This window comes from Melozone crissalis, unplaced genomic scaffold (genome assembly GCF_028551555.1).
Source record: "Melozone crissalis strain CALT ecotype California unplaced genomic scaffold, PUWL_Pcris_2 ptg000068l_1, whole genome shotgun sequence".
Classification (NCBI taxonomy): domain Eukaryota; kingdom Metazoa; phylum Chordata; class Aves; order Passeriformes; family Passerellidae; genus Melozone; species Melozone crissalis.
Window position 1 is genome coordinate 2,118,156 of NW_026535846.1, and position 23,583 is coordinate 2,141,738.

Consider the following 23,583-nt stretch of genomic DNA (forward strand, 5'->3'; position numbering starts at 1 on the left):
GGTCCTCTCTCTTCCTACCACCCTGTCCTGGATTAGGGCAAATTTGGGGGAAAACCTCCAAAGGGGTTTTCCCTAAAAAGAAAATTCAAGCAGCCACTCCCCCAACCAGATCAGGAAAATATTTCCTCGGAGAAAAGGGGGAAAAAACTGTTTATTTAACAGGCAAAGCATTCACCAGCACAAAAAATGAACAATATTAAACAATAAAACCTCTTGCTGCTACAAAAGAGATGACAAATTCAGGAAGTCCCTCCTTGGGCTGTAGCTCGGCTCACTTAGTCTCTTATCAGTCTCTTATCAGTCCCTCCAGCGCTGAAAATTCCGCAGCCCAGGCTCAGCCAGGTGGGCCACAGGTGGGAGCTGCCGGCGGTGTTCTGGATGTTCAGTGCAGAGCAGGTTTAAACAGCTCCAAAGAAAAAGAAAAATCACAGTCCAGGGAACTTCTCTGCCTCAGCAAGCTCAAAGCTAACTAAAAGCAGAGGAGAGCTCTGTCCTGCTGTCTGTCAGCAGACAACTGATACCTTAGGTTTTAAGTTTTTTGTTCTCTGTTTTGGTGTGCAGCATTTAGCTTTATATTAAGTGTTACTGGGATCTTTTCACAGAGTGGTGAATACAAAACAATTCTGTTCTAGCTGGAGACTCAAGGACAATCTCTTCAAACTTCACGCCCAAAGCATAAACAACATGAAAAGAGGAGGGCAGGCAAGCAAGGAGGATGAAACTTCATAATTTGAAGTTATTAATTGGGCAGTTATGTGCAAATGGACTAAAACTTATAAAAATGTGAGATCTCATGATCAAGCCCTCTTTTGCTCATCCAGGCAGAGGCACAGCTGTGGCTGCAGTACTGCCAGGGTGTGACCTTTGAAGGCATTTCAGTAAAAATTCACTTTAATCCTCTTAACTCTGTCTGGCCTCTGTTCCAGCTCCTTAAGGCATCACAACAGTCCAGAAGCAGAATGTGGAGGAGTGAGTGCAGTTTCTGAAAACAAACTGCAGCTTCTCCCTCCTCCCCTTCGTTCTCAGAACCAGCCTTAAAGGTGCAGAACTCATTTCTGGGCTAAACAGACCGATGGGGTACGAGCATCATGAAGCCACCCCAGGACACGCCCCTCTCAGGGTCAGGGGGTCCCGTCCCCGCCTCATCTCCGGGCTGCCGGGGGTCCCCCAGCTCCGGTATCTCCCCTTCCCCTCTCCCTGCCCCGGGGGTCCCCCGTTCCACAGCCCCGGCTCTCACGGGATCCCCAAAACCAATGTCCCGCCCCGTCGGTACCGGGCCGTCCCCACGTGGACCCCCCGGGACCCTCCCGAGGGGCGATCGCGGCTCCTCTCCCCCCGAAAAAGCTCCTCTTGGGGAACCCGAAGATATCCGGGGCTCGACTCCGGGATCTGCCGGCTCCGAACACTCTCTAGAAAATCCTCCCGGAGACCCCTGGCTGGAGCCGGGGCGAGCTCGGCCTCCGCCCTCACCTGCGGCTCGGGGCTGGGGGCGATGCTCCCGGGGCAGGGGGTGCTGCAGGCTCGGCGTGCGGGCGCTGCGAGCGCCGCGATTCTCCCGCTCCCGCTCCTGCTCCTCCTGTCCCTCCTCTTCCTCCCGCATTTCCTCTGCTCCCAGCCCGGACCCTCCTTTCCCACCGCTCTGCCCCGCGGCCCCGCAGCACCGGCTGCTGGGTGGGGGAGCCCCCGATCGGCCCCAGGGCTGGGCAGGGGGCTCGGGGACCCCCCCGGGGCGGATCCGTCCCCCCGGCCCGAGCCCCAAATTCCGCTCCGGGGCCGCTGGGCTCTGCGGGGCAGCCTGGCACCCGGTGAGTCATCGGCGGGAAAAGCTGTGATTGGCTGGAATTGTTGAGCGCGTCTTCTGATTGGCTGGAATTGTGAAAGGCGCTGCGCCCTGCGGGTGTCCCCGGGAGCTGCGCAGTCCGGGCCGGAGTCTTTTATATTTCTTTCTGTTTCTGAGACCATTTTCCTACTTCTATCTCCCCCTCTGAGACTCTTTCCTATTTCTTTTTCTCTCTGAGACCATTTTCCTATTTCTTTCACTCCCTCTCTCCTCCCCATTTCTTTTTCAGTTCAATCTATGTTCAATCAAATCCACAGGTTGTGCTCCCATGCTCTCATTCGCACCTTCACTGGGGCAGAGACATCTCTCCCTCGCAAAATCGTAACCCATGAGCAGGGTCCCTTCCCACCCCAATCGTTCAGGATTCTGTCAGTGGCCCGCTTCCATTTCCTCCCTCCGTCTGGTTCCAGACAGAAATGTGCTGGAAAATGTCCGGCAAAGCCACCTTTGTTGTGTGCTCTGGAGCCCACAGAGCTGCTGGACCTTGTCCCCTGGCCCTGCACAGCTCCTTGGGAGGCACGGCAGGAGCAGCACCCTGGCAGCCTCGGGAATGCCCCTCTGGCATGCATGGCGCACACTCCCAGGGGCTGGAATTCCAGTTCCCAGCCAGGAAAAGATGTTCCTGCCCTGGAAGGCAAAGCTCTTAAGAATGGGCTGAAAGCCAAGTGGAGCAAGATCTTACAGTGACATTTCACTGCCAGCCTTCATAACTTCACCCATGGCTATTGTAGCTCGTGGATTGGGAATTAAAACAGGGCAAGGTCTTTGGTGGCAGCTGCCCTGGGTCAAGGGAGATGCTGAGAGAGAAACAGAGCAGGCAAAGAGAGGCAGGAGAGAAAGGAGGACACAAACACAATCAGCTGAGAAGGTAACACTCTGAAAACAGACCGGAATTGACTGAAAAGGAATATGACCAGAAGAAATAATTTTGCATCTTTTATTTACTATCAAAATACAATTTCTTCCCTTTCTCACAAACTTCCTCCTGGTGTCATTCAGCAGGGCTGTCAGAAAGTTCTTTGTTCTGGGTGGATGTTCCAGGCTGCAGCCACAAGCAAACAGGGAATGGGGATTTTCCTGCTCCTGGGGAGTTTGACATCCTCAGCTGAGGAGAGGAGGAGGCATCAGAAGAAATAGGGGCTTCAACCTTACACAGGAACTAGGGGGGGGGGGAAATCTCTCATCCTCTCTGCAGCTTCTCCCACAGGGATGTGAGGGCTGATCCCAGAGCCCCAAGGGTCACAGTCAGGGCTGCCCTCAGGGAATGCACACCTGGTATTGAGGTGCAGCGTGGGAGCACCTGGATCTTGGAGCACCCAGCTGCCCCCCATATTTGGAGGTGCCTGAGGAGGGCTGGGACGATGCCAGGGACATCCTGCAGTGACATCCCCCCTGTCCTTCTCTGGGTGAGCTCAGTCCCAAACCTGACCCTGATCCTGGCCTCAATCTCACTCCACGTTTAGAGAAACTCACGGTTCTGTATTTAATCCCAGCCCAGTCTCTCTAGCCCCAGACCCAATCCCAACACCACCTCTAAAGCCAATCCCATGTCTACCCTTAACCCAAACCCAGCTCTAATCCAGACCTTCTGTGAATGGACCATTGAGTGTCACTGCAGGACTGATAAAATTCCATCATCCCATTGTGGGATGCTGCTGGGGGATGGGTAGATATAAGTCCAATTGTGTCAGGAACCCACGTCTTAAAAAAGGAATGCACTAGGCCGCGGCAAAATATCCAAATATGGATAACATTGTAAACAGACCAGTGAAGAGATTTTTGATTTTATTTCCAGCACATCAGTCTCATAATACAAAAAGGAGACATGACAGCTCACTGATCCACCCCAAAAAATGCCTCCTCCAGGGGGGCTCATACAGCAATACATAAAATCATCTCAATCTAGAGTTCAGCCAATCACACACAGAAAACACATATTGACAAGCATTCTATCCAATCCCACAAAGTATACGTAATCATAGCTAAAACAAAGACTGGTTCATAAGAGACAATGAACAGAGCTCTATTCATGCTAACCTTCTAAAGATATACATTAAATAACCTTGTTGCCATCCTAAAACCAATTCTACAGAGATCTATTGTTATTTGTCACGTCTACTGCTTGGGAAACTTTTCTGCTTGCATGGGAAACTTTTCTGCTTGCATTTGCAATGCTAACAAAACTTCAGTCTGAGGCCTATACTTTTTTAACCATTTTCTAAAAACCCTCTAACCTTATGGATTCCAACAGATGCTCCGCCCAGGAGGAGGAACCAAGCATTCCTACCTGGATATCAGCTGAAGCTTTCAACACCAGGAGCACCTTGCCTGCTGGATTCCCAGAGGATAAGAGCTCCATAACCACCACTGGACCTCCGGAGGAAGACCAGACCCTTCTACAGGATCACTGCTTTGATAGAATCACCTTCATCACTCCAACACGACTGTAGCCACCATTTAATGGGACAGCTGCCACCGCCCTGACCAACAGGGTGTAAGGTTATATCCTGACTCTGTCAGTTTAAGGCAGTGTTTCTCTATCATTGCCTTGATCTTCATTTTCTTATTAAATTGTAATTCTGACTTAGACTCTCCCCGGGTTTGCCTTCAAACCAGTACAAAAGAAAATTTCCTCAGCCCTTGTTTTCCTCCCAGAAAAAGATTTCCCATTCCCAAACCTTGATTGGATGGAGGAGGAAGCTGCGAGGAACAGGAAGATGCCCCAGGACACCCAGGTAGGTGAGGAGGAAGTCAGTGCCCCTCTCCTCCTCTCTCCTGCTCCATCTCCCAGCCCAGAAAATCCCCTCGCTGCAGGACAGCCCTGCTGCCAACACCATGCTGCTGGGGATGCACTGGGGGGATCTCCTTCCCCCTCCCTGTGGCATGGAGGCAAATCCCATCTTGTCCTTGTCCTTCCTCCCCCAGACAAGAAGCTGAGGATGGAGACCAGGAAGGAAAAATCTCCATGGCAGAACCTTGTGAAAGAGGCCGCTTTGAGTGACTCTGGTGCACAGGAATCAAACAGGGAAGAAAAACCTCAGATATCCCACATGAGGAGGGGCTGCAAACCCAGCCCAGTGTGCTCTGAGGAAGAAAGACCCACCCTGGTCCAGGAAGCTGGACTGAGCTTCTGCCAGAGCTCAAAACTGGTGGCCCATGAGCAGCTTCATGATGGGGAGAAGCCCCACAAGTGCTTGGAGTGTGGGAAGAGCTTCAGGCAGAGCAGCAGCCTGATAAGCCACCAGATGATCCACACTGGGGAATGGCCCTATGAGTGTGGGGAATGTAGGAAGGGCTTCAGTGACAGCTCTGCCCTCATCAAGCACCAACACATCCAAACTGGGGAGAGGCCCTATGAGTGTCCCCAGTGTCAGAAGAGGTTTCAGACCAGCTCCAATCTCCTCTAGCACCAGCGGATGCACACCAAGGAGAGGCCCTTTTGCTGCCCTGAGTGTGGGAAGGGCTTCAAGCACAACTCCAACCTCGTCATCCACCGGCGCATCCACACTGGGGAGAGGCCCTACGAGTGTCCTCAGTGTGGGAAGACCTTCTCAGACCACCCATTCTTTACCCGACACCAACGGAGGCACCGGTAAGGGAAGGACTGCCAGTGCCCCAAGTGCAGGATTTTTGTTCACTGCCCCAACTTCATCCATCATTGAAGGATCCACGTTGGGAAGAGCCCTGGTGATCCTTGTTCCCTGTGATCCATGCTGGGAAGACACCAGTCCCTTGTCCTGCCCCTCCCAGGGACATAATATGGGATGGAAGAACATGAGGGTCTGGCCATGGTCCTCTCATTACATTCACTCCCACCTCAGGTCATTTCCAGGGGCAGGAAAGGAACCCTCTCTCCCTAAGGAGAAGGGTGTCCTTTCCAGGAAGGGGAAATTGTGGCCAGGAAGACCCAGTGAGTTGTGTTTTAGTTTTTCCTGTAAACAGTTTTATTTATCCCTTCTGTTATCAATATTGTTTCTGTTCTTGTTTGTTCCTTATCTCATTGCTGTTCCCAATAAATTGTTCTTATCCCAACCTGGGATCTTTGCATTTTGTGCTTTCCATGGGAGGCGGGAGGGCAGCGAGGGCAGCGTGGTTTTAGCAGGAGCAGCATGTTGGGGAATCCCATTCCTGAACCCCAGCCCATGGAAACCGAGCATCCCAGCTGGTCCCAGCCCTGGTGGCCATGGCAACAGCCTTGGGAGCGGGTCCCTGGCTGGGGCTGTGGGAACCTTTTCCCTCTGGTGCCCAGGGACAGCAGTGGAGGGAACGGCTGCAGCTGAGTTGGGGCAGGCTCAGGTTGGATGTCAGGAAAAGGTTTTTGCCCAGAGGCTGCTGGGGCCCTGCCCAGGCTCCCCAGGGAAGGGTCCCAGCTCCAGGGCTCTTGGAGCTGCAGCAGCGTTTGGACAGCGCTGCCAGGCCCAGGCTGGCATTGTTGGGGTGTCCTGTGCAGGGCCAGCAGTTGGACTGGAGGATCCTGATGGGTCCCTCCATCTCAGCCAATTCTGTGGTTCTGGGATCCCACGACCCTGGGGATGGGACTGCCAATGGTTGCCATGGCAACGGGCTGTGGCTGCAGGCCAGAGCTGGTGTCCATGGCAACCACCCCTGGCATGGGATCTCCATGGAGCTGCCAAGGGACTGAGCATAGCAACAGGGAGCTGGTGATGGTTGCCATGGAAACTGACCACAGCAACAGGGAGTCTGGTGATTGTTGCCATGGAAACTGACCATAGCAACAGGGAGTCTGGTGATGTTTGCCTACTAAAGATCAGATTTGTCACAGGCCTCCAGCGGGGTTCCGTGGGGACTTTCCAAGAGTCTCCAGTCTGTTCAGGAGATGAAATGTCACAGACAGAGACAGGGGCTCCACAGAGGCCTCCCAGGGGTTTCTGGGGATGGTAAAGAGCCCTGTGGTCAGAGGCAGTCACAGCCATTCCATGGTGCCGTCCCAGGGCACCTTGGGCTGCAAAGGCACCCATCTGTCACAGGCACTCACAGGGGCTCCACGGTGACATCCCAGCAGTCCCCAGGCTGCCAAAGAGCCGGGATGTCCCAGACACTCACAAGGGTTCCTGTCATGGTGAAAGCTTCATGCAACGTTTATTAGAGAAGCTCCTGTCTGTTTGGTCACAAGGTGCAAAAAGGATTTGCAATAGCCCCCATGGATCCCCAAATGTCACTGTTGAATCTGTGTTCCCTGCTTTCTTTTCTATGTAAAAGAACCATCCTTCTCCTCCAGGTGTTCATGTCTGAAATTGGGATTCCACCTCCAAAATTCTGTATATCCAAGGGTTGCTCCCAGGTAAATCTGTCAGTACGGTCAAGTCTGGCTGGCCTTGGCCTCTGGTGGATGCCCCTGCAACACTGGGGTTGGGTTCTTTCCTTCGCATGAAGATCCCTGGGACACTGTGGGGACCTCATGGAACCAAGGGGATCATTGTGGCACCACTGGAGCCCATGGAACCAAGGGGATCATTGGGGCCCCACTGGAGCCCATGGAACCAAGGGGATCATTGTGGCACCACTGGAGGCCATGGAACCAAGGGGATCATTGTGGCACCACTGGAGTCCATGGAACCAAGGGGCCATGGTGACACAGTGGGGCTTCATGGAACCTAGAGACCATTATGACTGTGGGGCCTGATGGAACCATGGAGACCGTTGTGACCCTTCAGGGCCTCGTGTCACCAAGGGGGCATTATGACACCTCAGGGCCTCCTGCAAGCAAGGGACCACTGGGACACTGTGGGGCCCCATGGAACCGAGGGAACATGGAACAGGTCTGGCTGCAAGTACTGAGCCCAGCTGGGGTCACGGAAACATCTGCAGGCCCCAGTTGAGATATGAAGTCTTTCAGTGCTTCCATCCTCCCTCGAGTGAGAGAAAAGGACAAAGTGCAGGCACACAGAGGAGCTACATGAAGACACCAAGGTCAGTGAAGGGGAAGTTGAGTCCCAGATTGAAGGGATGGGGAGATGCCTTGATCTTGGGGCTGAAATCCTCTTGTAAAGCTATGGAGAAGAATGTAACTGATACATCAAACTCTCTTTTTCCCTATATCACATTGAAAATTATGGAGACTTGACTTGTTCAGCAAAGGCCTCCATGCTAAAGTAAGCAAATGTTGAAGTAGCTGTGATCCCATGAGAAGTTAAAACATTGAAAAAGGGAAGAGTGATGAGATCCTGTGCCTTCACAGGGAGAAGAAAAAGATCTCTGTTCTCAGAGATGAAGATGATTTCAGAAATAGATGAGGAGAACCTTTGCTCTTACACAGCTCATCTTTTAACTAATACCCCATAAGTTGACATGGCCCATATACACAACTGTAAAAGAGCTTTGAAAAACTGGGAGGGATGTCACAATTGCAGATTGTTCTGGGCAGTTGCTATTCATGGAAATTGCGAGCCACAAGAGAAGTGTTTCTTCTGGATAAGTCTCCATAGCATGAAAGAGAGACTCCCCTCCTTAAGTGAACTCAAGAAAGACTATTCTAGTTGGGTTGAACAGACTGAAAATTTTAGGCTTGTCTCTTTATATTGTCAGTAAGAAAGAAAACGTTGTAGGGAGAGGAGAAGTGCTCTGAAAGTTTTGTTCTTATTACACTTTCTTTTAGTTGCTAATAATGAACTTTTCCTTATACCCTCTTAAAGTTTTGAGCCTGCTTTGCCGTTCTCCTAATCTTATCACACAGGAGGAAATGAGTAAGTATATTCTAGTGAGTGCACTGGTAATTAGCCAACACTGAACCCACTACAATAATTGCTGCATTCTCTAAGAAATCTCAAATTGGTGAACTAAAACCACTACAGAAATATTTCTGATGAACTGCATTAGAGCAGAGGGAAATCAAGGCAGAGCCATGGTTTGTCAGGATTTGCTTGATCCTAATGAGCCCCGTGGTGCATTTGAAGCTGAGCCCTGGAACTCCAGGGTCTGAGAGGAGATTGCACAAACCTTTCCAGGAGTCAAAGTGAGAAGAAAACCCCAAAGTGTCTCAAATCATGGATGCGCCCCACTGAGGTCCATCCCTTACACAGGCTCCTCATGGACTCCTTGGAGGAGAGAATTGGAGGTCAGGATGGCACAAAAACTTCTCAGAGATTCAGTGTGGAAAGGAAAATCCAGAGTACCTTAAAAATCTTGAGTATCTTAAAGTATTAATGAGCCCCACTTAATGTCAGTACAAAGCTCTCCAGGGACTTGTAAAGTAGATAATTAGGGCCATGATTGCAGAAACGTCTCACAGAGTCTGTATCAAAAGGGAAACACCAAGTACCTTAAAATAACTGAAGTACCTTGAAGCATTAATGAGCCCACTGAGTGTCATTTCTGATAAAGGCTCTCAAGGGACTAATTACAGCAGATAATTGTAGGCTGTGACTGCACAGTCTTTCTCACAGAGTCTGTATCAAAAGGGAAACAACAAGTACCTTAAAATAACTGAATTACCTTGAAGCATTAAGGAGCCCCAGTGCGTGTTGTTACTGACAAAGCCTCTCCAGGGACTAATTACAGCCGATAATTGGAGGCCATGATTGCACAAACCTCTCAGAGACTCCAAGGCAAAAGCAAAACTCAAAGTCCTTTGAAAAACTCTGAGAGCATTAAGGAGACCCCAGGGCAATTCCTGAGCAAGGCTCCTCAGGGACTCCTTCCAGCAGATCCTTGAGGCCACTGGGATGTGGGCTAGGGAGGATGCTGAGGGCAGGACAAGGGGCTGACAGTGCCCAGCCTGGCTGGGGCTGTGCCAGGAGGCCCCAGTGCCTCAGGACAAGGTGTCTCCTCACAGCCCTTGGTGGCTCAGACCCTGCTGTGCCCCAGGGCACCAAGACTTGTCTTCTCTTTGTCCCCACCTGTCATCACTGCCTCCAGTTCTCTGCTCTGCCTGGGGCCTGGGGACACTTTCTCAGTGGTGTCTCTCAGTGGGACCCATTAAAAGTCCAAGAAAGTTTGGAGTTGGATTCTGACTTGGAGTTCTGGAGAGGTTTCTTCAGCTCCCTCTCAGGGACTGATGTTCAGGGCCTGAGCACAAAGCCCCAGAGGCTCATTAAAGTCCTTGTGCTGTGTCTGTGCTGCTGAGTTGGGCTTGGCTCCTTCCTAAAGAGCAAAGAAGAGCTTCAAAAGCACATTTCTCTGGATGACCAACTCTTCTGCCAGCCCAGCAGGGCTGGGGCACTGCCTGCAGCCACCCTGGGCACAGCAAAGAGGCACAGAGAGCTTCAATCAGTCAGGGCTGGGAAGGTGCTGAGAAGTGCCTGGGGCAGAATCACTGCCAGCCCTTGGCACAGGAACCTCTGGCTGCAGGACAATGCAGCTGCAGCTCCTGGAGCCATTTCCTAAAGCTGGAACATTGCAATGCCTACAGACTCTGTGAGTACAATCCTTGAGTATTTGTGGTGCAGTGGAGGTGAAATGCTCGTGAAGTTCTGACATGCTGAGGTGTTCTGATCAGTTGTGGAATATTACCAAGACAATGACTTTGATAAAAATGAGGAAATTTACAAAGACCAGGCATTCAGTTTCCAACTATTGGAGCATGGCAAGGAGGGAGGGATAAATATTAGTGGTTGATTATTAATTAAGAATTTTCAAAAGTGCCTGAGAGATCTGAAACTGTTACTTTTAGTAATCAATAGGTTCACAGAAGATCCCTAATGTGCTTTCCGCCACTCTGCCCATGGACAGCACCAGCATCACCTTTGCTGGAGCCATCCGGCTCAGTCTGAGCTGTCCTTTCTCCAAGCTGCAAACAGAACCTGCCTCCAGCCAGTGCCATGCAAACAGGCAGGATTCTGTCAGGCTAAAGGAGAGTGCACAGAGATTTGGGGTCTATGAGTGCTGGCACAGGGAGATCAGGCACAGGGAAACACCTGCAAGAGGGAAATCTCCAGGATACAGAGAGAAGATCAGGCACGGAGAGAAAACAAAACCCAACATTGCTGTGGCAGGGAGAGTTTAGAGATGCCCACAGGATCCCCTCCAGTGCAGCCCCTCCCTCTAAACAAGCCCCCTCCCTCCTGTCCCCCAGCCCAGCCTCTGCCCTCAGGGCTGGGGCTCCAAGGTGTGCAGCCCCTCCTGTGCAGGCACAGCTGCAGCAGAGCCGTGGGGCAGCTCTGCAGCCCCGGGCCCAGTTCCCTCTGCAGAGCACAGGGCTGGGAGCAGCTGCCTGGCCCTGAGGGGCTCTGGTAGGGGGCACAGCTGGCTCAGGGTGACGCTGTCCCCAGTGCCCAGCTCTGGGCAATGCTGTCGGTGCAGCCAGGGAAGGAGCTGCATCTCCCTTCATCCAAAGCCATCATAAGGACACTTGGAAGTCTCCCTGAGATTTCAGTCCAAGCTTTGAGCTTCCCTCCAGGATACAAACCTGTCCTGTAGCATCTCTGTGTTATCTAAAAGCCCCACGGTGAGACATAGAAGGTCTATGCTGAGAAAATGCTGTTGGGTTGGTGAAATGAGCCCTGTCTGTCCCTGGGTACAAACATGGGGCTGAGACCTTGAGAAGGGGATGGACATTTGCTGGACTGTGGGGATCCATCTGCTCTCAGCAATGTCAGGATGGTTTTAAAGGAAACATGGGAGGGTGATCATCCTCTGTCTGGGAAAGGTGAAAGCCCAGAGAATCCTGGAACAGGACAGGGTGACAGACCTCCTTCCCTCCCTCTCCACTCACCATCTTGCCTCAGAGAACTCACTGTTCTCCCTGAGGCAGCAGAAATGCAGAGAGTTTCTGACATCCAAAAATAATCAGCAGAGGAGATGAAGAAAAGCTGTAAATAACACTAGTACATCTGAATAGACTTTACCATTCCTGTTCCCTGGCAGTGGGAGGGCAGATGCTGACAGGGCTTTCTGCGTTAACAGAGATTCAAAGAGGAACACGAGGACAGGACCCTGTGCCCCTCCTATGTCTGCACAGCAAGGCTGAAATTAAAAAACCTCTGTGTGTAGCTGTGTAGCTGCCATGAACCTGAAGTCCCAGTCAGGCAGCACTAGCCAGAGCTCCACACTTGGAGCTGAAGGAAAATCTGCTGGAAATTGAAAAGGGTGTCAGAGTGTTACAGGAGAAGGGTCTGTGGGAAAAGGCTTTGATTTTGCTGGAAGAAGTTTCTCCTAACCAGTCACTGACTTTTCTCCATGAACAGCTCCCAATGGCCAGAGAAATCAAATGTCCAACAGCAGCTCCATCAGGCAATTCCTCCTGCTGGCATTGGCAGACACGTGGCAACTGCAGCTCCTGCACTTCTGCCTCTTGCTGGCCATCTCCCTGGCTGCCCTGCTGGGCAACGGCCTCATCATCAGCGCCGTAGCCTGCAGCCACCACCTGCACACGCCCATGCTGCACCATTGTCCCCAAAGCCATGCACAATTCCCTCTGGGACACCAGGAACATCTCCTACACAGGATGTGCTGCTCAGGTGTTTCTGTTTCTCTTCTTCATTGGAACAGAGCTTTCTCTCCTGACCATCATGTGCTATGACCGCTACGTGTCCATCTGCAAACCCCTGCACTACGGGACCCTCCTGGGCAGCAGAGCTTGTGCCCACATGGCAGCAGCTGCCTGGGCCAGTGCCTTTCTCAATGCCCTGCTGCTCACGGCCAATACATTTTCCTTGCCCCTGTGCCATGGCAATGCCCTGGGCCAGTTCTTCTGTGAAATCCCACAGATCCTCAAGCTCTCCTGCTCACACTCCAAACTCAGGGAACTTGGGCTCATTGTGGTTGGTGCCTGTTTAGCATTTGGTTGTTTTGTGTTCATTGTTTTCTCCTATGTGCAGATCTTCAGGGCTGTGCTGAGGATCCCCTCTGAGCAGGGACAGCACAAAGCCTTTTCCACCTGTCTCCCTCACCTGGCCGTGGTCTCCCTCTTTGTCAGCACTGCAGCCTTTGCCTACCTGAAGCCCCCCTCCATCTCCTCCCCATCCCTTGATCTGGCAGTTTCAGTTCTGTACTCTGTAGTGCCCCCAGCCCTGAACTCCCTCATCTACAGCCTGAGGAACCAGGAGCTCAAGGATGCCCTGAGGAAAATGATGACTGGATGATTTCTGAAGTAACCAATTGCCAGTTTCCTTCTGCATAGTTTTTGGAATGGAACTCGTGACAGGTCCAACAGGCCTGCCCAGGTCTTTGGTAGTATTCGATGGGGGTTTCTCTCACAAAATTATCCTCAATAAAAATTTTTAATCACCTCCATCAAATTCAGTGTCCACCTCTTGAATTTGACCCACAAGCTCTGTAAACCAGGGTTTGTGCTATTGCTACATTTGAAGAAAATAAACTACCTTGAAGTGCCTGTTTTATCTGGGATCCCAGCTCTGTGAGACCATCATGAAGTTAGAGAGGAGAAGGGGAAAAGAGTCCAAGCAGAGCAGCACGGCCAGGGAGCAGCAGGGATTGGTCCTTTCAGAGCTGCTATGCCCAACTGCACCCTGTCCTTCCCAGCCCTGCTGTGGCTGTAAGGCCAGAGTGCTCTGGCAGCTTGGTCACTGTCCTGCTGCGTGTCCCTGCTGTGGCCACAGGCAGGGCCAGGCCATGGGCACTGCTGGGACACAGCTGGGCTCCAGCACAGCAGCTCCAGCAGCAAAGGGCATCTCCTCAGGGCAGGGCAGGGAGGCTTTGCTCCCCTCCAGAGCTGCTGTCAGAAATGTGCTCCAGGAATGCCCTGGCACAGCAGAGCCCAGTGCCTGGGGCAGTGGGAGAGTGTGCAAGGGGGGCTCACAGCAGTGTCCTGGCACAGCCAGAGCTCCTGGCATGGACCTGAGGCAGCAGCAGAGCAGGGCCTGGGCTGTGTCTTTGTTCTGGGACAGCCTGGGAAGGTGCCCCAGGGCATTGTCCCACACCAGCCCCTGCAACCATCACTGCCAGCACTGGCCTCTCCCCACCTGCAGGAGGTTGTTTGTCCCTGCACGGAGGGACACCAAGTGACCAGGCCAGCAGGCCATGTTTGCTCTGTACTGAGGAGATCTCAGCAGTACATCGTGTGTTTGTGGGGAGATGAACCCCAGTGAGTACAAACACCATCAGCAGCACCCAGGGGTGGCACAATTCCAGTGGCACAAACAGGGCCTTGAGGCCACTTCACTCTGAAAGTATCATCCTCTGGGAAAACACCTGGATTGTTTGCTGGGTTGTGGTTAGGACTGCATGGAGAGAAATATCCCAGGCAGGGAGGCTCCAGGGAAAAATGCTCAGGGCAGCCATGGACTGCACAGAGAGACATTGGATAAGGAGAGACATTGGATAGAGTGAGGGTCTGTGGGGAGAAATCAGAGCTGCCTCCCTTCTGAACCAGCCCGAGGACCTGGACAGGGCTGTGCTGTGTTCTGGGCACTGAGTTGGCACTGAGGGATGTGGAAAAGGCCTTTGGTGTCAGGGCTGTTGAGAAGGCTGGGCAGTGTCACTGTGGGACCTCTCTCAAACCCCTTGGAAAGGCCAGAGCCATCCCAGAGGGTCCTGGGCACTTGGGAAGGGCAGACATGGAACCAGTCTGTAAACAGAGCAGGGAGGGGGACTGGGAGAGTCACAGCCTGCTCAGGCTCAGCAGGGAAGGGGATGTGGCAAATCCTCCTGCAACCATTCCAGGCACTGGCAGGATGGGGCAGGGACTGCAGAACCCACGTGGGAGGGAAAAGAAGGGGATGTAAGAAGGGGATGTTGTGTGCCCAGAGTTCAGTCAGGCCTGGGACAGGCTCTGCTGTGGTCTCCTCAGAGCCAGACTGGAGAGAGCTGGGCTGAAGGAGTGGAACATGGGCTGGGTGGGAATTTGGCTGAACAATGAGGGTCAGATGTCATCCATGGTACAGAGTCTTCTTGGCAGCCACGCTCTGGTAACATCCCTCAGTGACCAGCCCTTGGCCACCACTGTGGAATATTTCTATTGTCTCTACAGTGCCATGAAATGTACTTTCAATTCATTTGTGGATGCTGCCAAATTGCAGGGAGTCTGTGACTGAACTCATCTAGTTCATGGTGACTGCAAAACGTAATTGGGCAAGGCGACCGAGTTGGGTAAATTTGTCTTGCCATCAGGTGCCAAGCAAGCCCCAAGAAGGGGCAGAGAAAATTTATGCATCAGAAGAAAGACAGTTCAATAGGGAAAAACCCAAACCCAATGAAAAAAAAGACCCCAAACCCAATTAAAAAAACAAAGCAAGATCTACCCACAGCAACACAAAAACCCCACACACAACAAACAAACCAACCACAAAAAGCAAAGGCCACAAACAGAAGAAAAGAAAATCCACCGGAAGTCTCTAATCAGCAGAAAATCTTTAATCACATTATGGCAGGAGAGGATTCTGTATGTGTAGGTGCTGTTTTGAAAGAAAAATGTCTTAAAAAGAAAATAATCCCCTACCCCGCTTGTGCCCCCCGCTTCTCTCAGTTGATTGCTGATCATGGTGTGACATGGAATGGAACATCCCTTGGGTCAGTCCAGCCCAGCTGTCCCATCCCTGTTCCCCAGGAACACTTGCCCACCCCAGACCCATAGGTTGGGGGGGTTGCAGACACCTCATGTGGGGCGAGCACTGAGACAAGGACAGGAGAACAGAACAACATTTACTCTTGTCAAGGACAGCAGAACAGAACAGGACAGCCTTGGAGAAACTGATTGAGGATGTACCTCTAGCAAACAGAAGTCACACAAATGCAAGCAGGATGCCAGCTCAGCTCTGCAAAGTTGACAAAGCAGAAGTTATGCAAAACAATAATATTGCTCTTACTCAAAAGGAGGGTTCAAGGAACAGCCGCCTAAAAAGGACACTGGATGTTGAAGACAAAACCCAAAGAACCATGAAAGGATTTGTGATAAGGGGTGCAACTATGTAAAATAAACTCAAAGGAAGCGGAGATAGCTGATGGATACATAATCAGTGTGTGTGATAAAAACTCTGTTCATTCAATGCTTAATGCACTCCAATGGAGGGAGGATGGCCCAAGGGACGACCATACTGTAATAAAGAATACCTGCTTTCAAATACTCCAAACTCTGTTCAGAAATTTCTATCCAGTTTGTTTCAGTATCGGTGGTGTCCTTGGCTCCCTTATGCCCCACAGTTTCACAATGGCCCCTTGGCTCCATGAGGCCCTGCTGCAGAACAATGGACCCTTGGTTCTATTGGGTTCTGTACTGTCAAAATGATCTCCTTGGTTCTGCACTGCCACAATGCTCTCCTTGGTTCCACAAGGCCTTTGGTGTGTCACAACAGCCCCTTGGTTCCATCAACTGCCAGAGTGTCACCCTGGTCTCTTGGATCTGTAGTACCACAATGGACAATTGGTCACAAGCAGCCCCGCTGTGTCACCATGAATATTTGGTTCCACGGGCCCCCACAGTGTCACAACGGCCCCTTGGTTCCTCAAGGTTCCACAGCATCACCATGGTCTCCTTGGATCTGCAGTATCTCCATGGACCCTTGGTTCCATGTGGCCCTGCTGTGTCCCAGTGGTTCCTTGGTTCCACTGCATACCAACAGAATCTTGGTCCATTGAGGTTCTGCACTGTCAACAATGGTCTCCTTGGTTCTGCACTGTAACAATGGACCCTTGGTTCCATGAGTTTCCATGATGTCTCAATGGTCTCCATGGTTCCACAAGGCCTTGCTGTGTCACAATGGACCTGTGGCTCCATGAGTCGGTGTCAGAATGGCCCCTTTGTCCCATGGAGCCCCACAGTGTCACTATTGTCTCCCCTTGATTCAATGAGGCCTTGCTGTGTCACAATGCTCCTTTGTTTCCATGAGGCCCCATGTGTCACAATGGTCTCCCATGGTTCCATGAGGCCCAGCTGTGTAACACTGGTCCCTTGCTTCCATGGGGCCCCACAGCATCACAACTGCCCCCCCTTAATTCCATGAGGCCCGGCAATGTCACAATGGACCTTTGGTTCCATGAGTCCCACATTGTTTCAAGAATCCTTAGTTCCATGGGGCCCTGTAGTGTCGCAATGGTCCCTTGGTTCCGTGGTGCCACACAGTGCCACAATGGCCCTTTGGCCCAACAGGGCCTCATAGTGTCACAATGGACTCCTTGGTTCCATGGAGACACAAAGTGCCACAACAGCCCTTTGGTTTCACAAGGCCTTAAAGTGTGAAAATGGCCTCCATGGTTTCATGCAGCCATGCTGTCACAATGGACCTGTGGTTCCATGATGCCCCAGAGTGTCAAAATATTCTCCTTGGTTCTGCAGTTGAAGAATCCCCCCTTGGTCCCTTGGAGCCCCACAGTGTCACTATTGTGCCCTTGGTTCCATGAGGCTTTGCTGTGTCACAATGCTCTTTTGATTCCATGATGAGGCTCCTTTGATTCCAATTTTAGGCCTCAAAGTGTCATAATGGTCTCCATTTTTCCAGGAGGCCTTGCTGTGTCACAATGGACTTTTGTTTCCAGGAGCTTCCACACTGTCAGCAATGGTCTGAGCACAGCAGTGTCACAATGGATCCTTTGTTCCATGAAGTTCCATAGCATAACATGATTCCCTTGATTCCAGAATGTTCTGCACTGTCCCAATGGACCATTGGTTCCATGCAGCCCCACACTGTCACAATGACCCCATGGCTCCATGAGCTTCCACACTGTCAGCAATGCTCTCCTTGGTTCCATGAGGCCTTGCTCTGATACAATGGACTTTTGGTTCCATAGGGTTCCACAACATCACAATGGACCCTTTGTTCCATGGGGTTCCACGGTGTCACAGCTGAGTCCTTGGTTCTGTGAGCCTCTGCTGTCACCAAATGTCCAAAATATCAGAATAAGGCTCCTTAACACTAATTTGCTATTTCAGACTGTATCATTTATTCAGGCCTGAGGTCCAACATGGGATAACTGCTAACCTTACATGGACATAGAATTGTACCAGTGCGTTACTTACATACAGTCACTAAATGTGAATTACAATTTATCCATTTCCATAAAACCCACCCCAAGTTCCCAGATTCACTCCTTGTTTTCTCTATCCCTGCACCCTTGAGCCAGATGTCTTCTTCTTCTCTTCCAACCATCCTTGCTGGGGAAGCAGCCCCTTCATGACTTGTTGCTGTGCTGGAAGTTCCCAGGCAGGGTAAAAATGGAATGAAGCCTTTTGGTATCAGCCCCAGGCTTTGTGTGGGCAGGCAGAGGCAGGCAGGAGGCAGAGCTGTCAGCAAAGGAAGGGCCCAGCCAGGTGGGGCAGCCGGGGGATGCCGACAGCCTGCAGGGACAGAGGCGCAGGGCAGGGACACCGTGGGACAGCCTGGGCTGCACAGGGCACAGGGATGGGCAGCAGCTGCAAGACAGCCCTGACAGAGCCACCTTGGGCAGCACTTTGGCCATGGCTGCTGGGCCTGGGCCTGAGGCAGGAGCAGGAGACAAGTGACCCTTGCAGGGCTGGAGCCTCATTGCCTCCTTGTCCCTGCTCAGCAGCCTGGCAGGGGCCGCCCCATGCTCCTGCCCTTGCCATTACACATCCCCACATGCCAGTGCCCATCCCGGGAAGAGCCCTGAGCAAGGAGGGAGGGACAGGATCTGCCTGGCCAGGGGCTGGGGCTCAGGCCTTGGCCCTTTGCATTCCTGAACCACATCCAGCTTTGCTCAGTACCAGAGACATCTTGGCCTTGTTTGTCCCCAGCTGTTCTCACTGCCTCCAGTGTTCTGCTCTGACTGAAACCTGGGGACACTTTCTCAGTCATGTCTCTCAAATGGGACCCATTAAACTTCAACACAGAAACTTCAGTGTTTAATTTTAACTTTGAGTTCTTGAGAAGTTTTTTGAAGACACTCCCAGGGACTCAGTTCAATGTAAACAACACCAAAACCCTGAGAGGGTCATTAAAGCTTTCCTAGTTCCTAGTCCTGTGTTAGAGACTTGTAAGAAATACACTTTCATATTTTAAATTATATATTTTATTTTATTTTATTTTATTTTATTTTATTTTATTTTATTTTTTTTTTTTATTTTTTTTTATTTTTATTGTATTTTACTGTATTTTTAAATTTTTTTTTTTTTTTGGACCAGAGGTGATTGCAGCATTCTGTGATTGATATTGACCCAGGATCTCTCCTCAGCAGCTCTGGCCTGCTCACAGAAGCTGTGCCTGGAGCTCTGACCCAGTGTGGACAACCTTGCTCCACATTGCCCAGCCCCATCCTGTCTGTCCTCACTGCCCTGGGACCTGCTGTGCTTGCAGAGCTGGCTGCACCCAGCCTAAGAGGGGTTTTCATTTTTTGGGTTTTTTGAAGCAATCTGAAACTCCTGAGTTTCCCCACTGCAAACACAGTGCTCAGGTGTGTGCCAGCCCCAGGTGCCACCAAAGGCACTGCAGAGCTGTCCTGGGCCAGCTGTGAGGGTGGATCATCAGCCCAAGCTGCACTGGGCCACTGCAAGGGGCTGTGGCCATGGGCACTGCACTGACCCCACTGGTGGGTTTGGCTGCCACGGCCCCATGAGAAATTAAACTGTCCTTGGAAACACTGGGGAGGACTGGGACATATGGGGAACACTGGGAACGCTGTGGGAGACACTGGGACATACTGGGAGTGACGCTGAGGAGTACTGGGAGAACCTGGGTAACACTGGGGACATTGCAGAGAAGACCGGGAGACACTGGGGCATCCTGTGGATGACAATGGGGGGAGGGGAATGGAAAGGACTCGGAATGAACTCAGGTGTATTGGAATGGACTGGGCTCTACTGGGAGGGACTGAAGGGGCACCAGGGTTGAACTGGGTTCTACTTGGGATGAACTGGGCTGTACTGGGGTTGTACTGCTCTGTACTGTGAACGAACCTGGCGGGACTGTAGGAGTTTGAATGGGCTGTTTCTGCCTCCACCACATCCCATTTCTCTAGGCTCCCGCCCATCACCGCCCGCAGCCAATCAGCGCCGGAGATCAGGGATACGGGGGCGGTGCCTAGAGTGGGAAACTTTTTTTGCCTACAACTCCCGTCATGCCCTGTGGCTTAACTGAGCCCTATTGGAGCCGGGACTATAACACCCGCCATGCCTCGCGCTCCATAGAACCCCGGGATCCGCCACCTTCTTTGTCCCTTAAGTGTCCCCCAGACCCTCCAGGATCCCTCAGTACCCCCTCGGCGCCCATTTGGGACCCCCCAAAAGCGTCCCCGGATCCTCTGAGTGCTCCCAACCCCAAAGATGCCCTGTACAGCCACTTCTGGGAATTCATCTCCTCTCATCCCCTGCGGCCCCAGAGCCCCTCAGAACACAGTCCCGCGCCTAAAACTCCTCCCGTGACCCGCACCCTAAAGAGCCCGGTTAGAGCTCCCAGACCTCCTCCCAAGGGCTCCCAAACCGTTTACGTTCCCCCCGAAGGCTTTAAGTCGCAGCTCAGACGGAAAAGCGTCCCTCAAGAGCCTTCCCGGACCCCCAAACATTGTGTAAGAGCCACTTCCGGGACTTCAGCTCCCATCATGCTCCGCGGCGAACGTCCGGCGCTAGTCCAGCAGGGACTTCGTCTCCCGTCATGCCCCGCGCCTCACCGAGAGCCATTGCAGCTGTGCCTCGAACTCCCATGATGCTCCACCGCCCTGTTTAACCGTAATAAAATCTCGCCTACAATTCCCGTCATCCACCACGCCTCAGAGAGCCCCGTTCGAGCCCCCCAAGGCCCCGCCCGGACCCCGAAGGGCCCCAAATTCCCCTCCCTGACCTCCAAGGGTCCTCCTGGACCCCCAAGTGTTGCCCTGGACCCCGAACTGTCCCTCGGAATCCCTGAGTGCCCCTCCAAGTGCCCACGCGGCTCCCCCAAGTGTCCTCCAGACCCTTAAGTTGTCTCTGAATTCCCTCCCCAGACCCAAAACTGCCCCAAATGTGCCCCAGAAATGTCTCCATGAACCCCAAAGTGGCCCCTTTTACCCTTTCTGTGATAATGATAAAAATGATGACAAAAGGATTTAAAATAGGACTAATTAGCATAAAGGAGGAGAAATCAATAGCCACACTGGTCAATAAATTAATGAAGGGAGCTGTGTTACTTAGAACCAATGACCAATAAATTTTTTGCTTGCTAAAAATGCATAGATTTTAAAAAGTAAATATTAAAATTTGGTAATACAAATATAGAATAACAGTATTACAAGTAAATTAGAGTAAATAATTATCATTTATTAATTCATTACTTGTTTTTACAGGAAAATGCATAAATTTTTAATGCTTTGGGATGTCATTCTGTAAGAGACTGTCCAAAGATCCCTCATCTGCCTCACAGCTGCCGTCAAGGACGGAGATTGAAGCCCTCCCCAAGGACTGAGACTGAGACCCTTCAAATTCTAACCCAGGGGTGCTGGCCTGACTGGAGCGGGATGTCTGCCATAGGAAGCAGGAGGTTTCCCATAGGAACCAGTCCTGAAACAACGGGCCCCACTCACTGCTGGCACCGGTTTGTGCCGTTCAGAACTGGACTGTCTGTGCCTGTTCCCAATGGATTTATTCTCCACTGTTCCCTCCATGTGCCGTCCTGCTCCCCTCCCGGCGGTAGATTATAAAAGACCCCTGAGTTAATCAAAGACTTTGAGATTCTCCCCAATGTGACCAGACGGATCTATTGGCCCAACCACAAGGATTTCATATCTCTGTTGGCAGCTATTCCCCCCACCCAACCCTCCTTTCTCTCTCTCTCTGTCCTTTATCTCCTTTCTAGTCCTTCTGTCGCATTTGCTGTGGGCACTCAATAAAAGGTGCATTTGTTTTGATTGAATGTCCCCTGCTGTGTGTCTTCAGGTACTGGAAAATAATGATAAATAAAGTACACATAGTTCATAGTATAAAACGTAGACACCAGCCCAGGGATGGGAGTGTGCCTCTGTCTGACCTCTGGCAGGCCAGAGAAAAAATGTTAGGAGATAAAATAATAAACAACCTTGGAAACCTGAGCCGAAGAATTCAGACTCCTTCTTCAAAACACCAGGCTGGGAAAAAAGGATTCTCGGCGTCATCCCTGACTGCAGGGAACCCAAGATTGGCCATCTGGGCTGTCTGGGTCAACATTAGAGTAAATCTGGAAGTTTTGCTCTAGCCTTATCAAGTCATGGTGCTCGGGTCTCATCTTTTTCCTGGCTGCTGTCAAACGCTAACCTGGTATTACTCCCTCTAGGGACTGATTCTTTTATCCCTCTGGTCATCAGGAACCTGTAATCTCTCATATTCCTTCTCACCTCTTCTTGAGTAGGGTCCCAGTCAGGCTCCACTGAAGGCATTTTTTGGTCACCTGGGGGCCCGGGCTGGTTTTCTCCCTCCTAAATTTTCATTCCTGCAGTTCTTATTAATCGAGTCTCTTTTGGGAAAATAGGATGTTAAAGATGGAGTTTAATTCTTCCCATGTATAAATTTTAGGGCTAAAAATGGATCAATTTGATTTGCTATTCCTACTGGGTCTTCCACTAAATTTCACAATTCTTTCCTAAAGTTTCTAACTTCGGATTCAGTCCAGCGAGTGTTTGCATATCCAATCTCACTGGCCACCCTGCCCATGGGAACTTCTCTGAGGGGGAACAATTTTTCCACTTTAGTCTCTTTGGACCGGGTGTTACAACATCAGCTGTGGAGGCTGACTGGGTAACTTCACTCTTTGGCATGAGATTCTGAGATGTTGTTTGGATTCTCATTTGTGCTGGGGGAGGCAGAGCAGGAACTTGCTGGTGAATAAGGGGTGCATGAGATGGTAGAGGTAAGGGGGCAGTAGTGAAGGGTAAAGAGAGTAAGGAGAGGGTGGAGGGGAAGGTGGTGGAGGTATAACTGGGTTAGGAGGTAGTAAAGGAATGAGAGCTGGGAGAGGAGGAGGAATTGGGTCCACAGCAAGAGGAATTGGAGGAAGGATTTGAGGTACTGCAAGGGTAGGAAGAGGTAGGTCAGGGGGTCCCAGTTTTTGTTAGCCTTCCCAGCCTCTTCTTCTTCTTTTACTTTACTAGCTTGCTTTCCCTCTTTTAATTTATAGACTCTTGTATTTTCCTGCTCTGATGCGTACTTTAGCCAATAGGTGACATTCTGTGTGTGATGGGCCTTTTGCAGGAACTTGGGGCAAAAAAGAAGGTGCATCACCTTTGGACAGAGAGGCAGGTAACTCAGGAAATGTTTAAGGATGTTGTTAGGTCATGCAGAAAGAAAATTAGAGAGGTGAAAGCTGAAGGCTTAACCAGGCCACTTCTGTGAAGGATAACAGAAATGTTTCTATAAATACATTGATGGCAAAAAGAGGTACAAGGACAATCTGCATTCAATATTAGGGGAGATATGGTTACCAAATATGAGGGAATGGCTGAGGTACTTAACACCTTCTTTGCCTCTGTTTTTGAGAATAAGTCAAATTGTCCTCAGGACAAGTGTTCTCCTGAGCTGGTGGATGGGCACAGGGAGCAGAACAGCCCCCTGTAATCCAGGAGGAAGCAGCTGGGGACCTGCTGAGCCACTCAGATGCTCACAGGTGTCTCTGGGAGCAGATGGGATCCATCCCAGGGGGATGAGGGAGCTGATGGATGAGCTCCCCAAGCTGCTCTCCATCATTTACCATCAGTGCTGGCTCAGCAGGGAGGTCCCAGAGCACTGGACGTGCCAATGTGAGCCCATCCCCAAGAAGGGCTGGAAGGAGGATCTGGGGAACTCCAGGCCTGTTAGCCTGACCTGGATGCCCGGCAAGGTTATGGAACAGATCATCTTGAGTGCCATCACAGGGCACCCACAGGATGGCCCAGGGATCAGAGCCAGCCAGCGTGGATTTCAATATCTGCATTGATGATCTGCATGAGGAGATTGAGTC

General features: G+C 51.3%; 1 protein-coding gene across 1 annotated transcript; it reads left to right on the forward strand.

Moving 5' to 3' along the window:
• Positions 1-12,282: 12,282 nt before the first annotated feature.
• Positions 12,283-12,879, forward strand: LOC128945852 (olfactory receptor 14J1-like). Its single transcript, XM_054289745.1, has one exon. It carries the CDS (start codon positions 12,307-12,309, stop codon positions 12,877-12,879), a length of 573 nt encoding a protein of 190 aa, XP_054145720.1. The 5' UTR covers positions 12,283-12,306.
• The last annotated feature ends 10,704 nt before the right edge of the window (positions 12,880-23,583 follow it).

What these genes read in the sequence shown, in the direction of transcription:
- LOC128945852 (XM_054289745.1), top strand. Translation starts at nt 12,307, where the DNA reads ATGTGCTATGACCGCTACGTGTCCATCTGCAAACCCCTGCACTACGGG.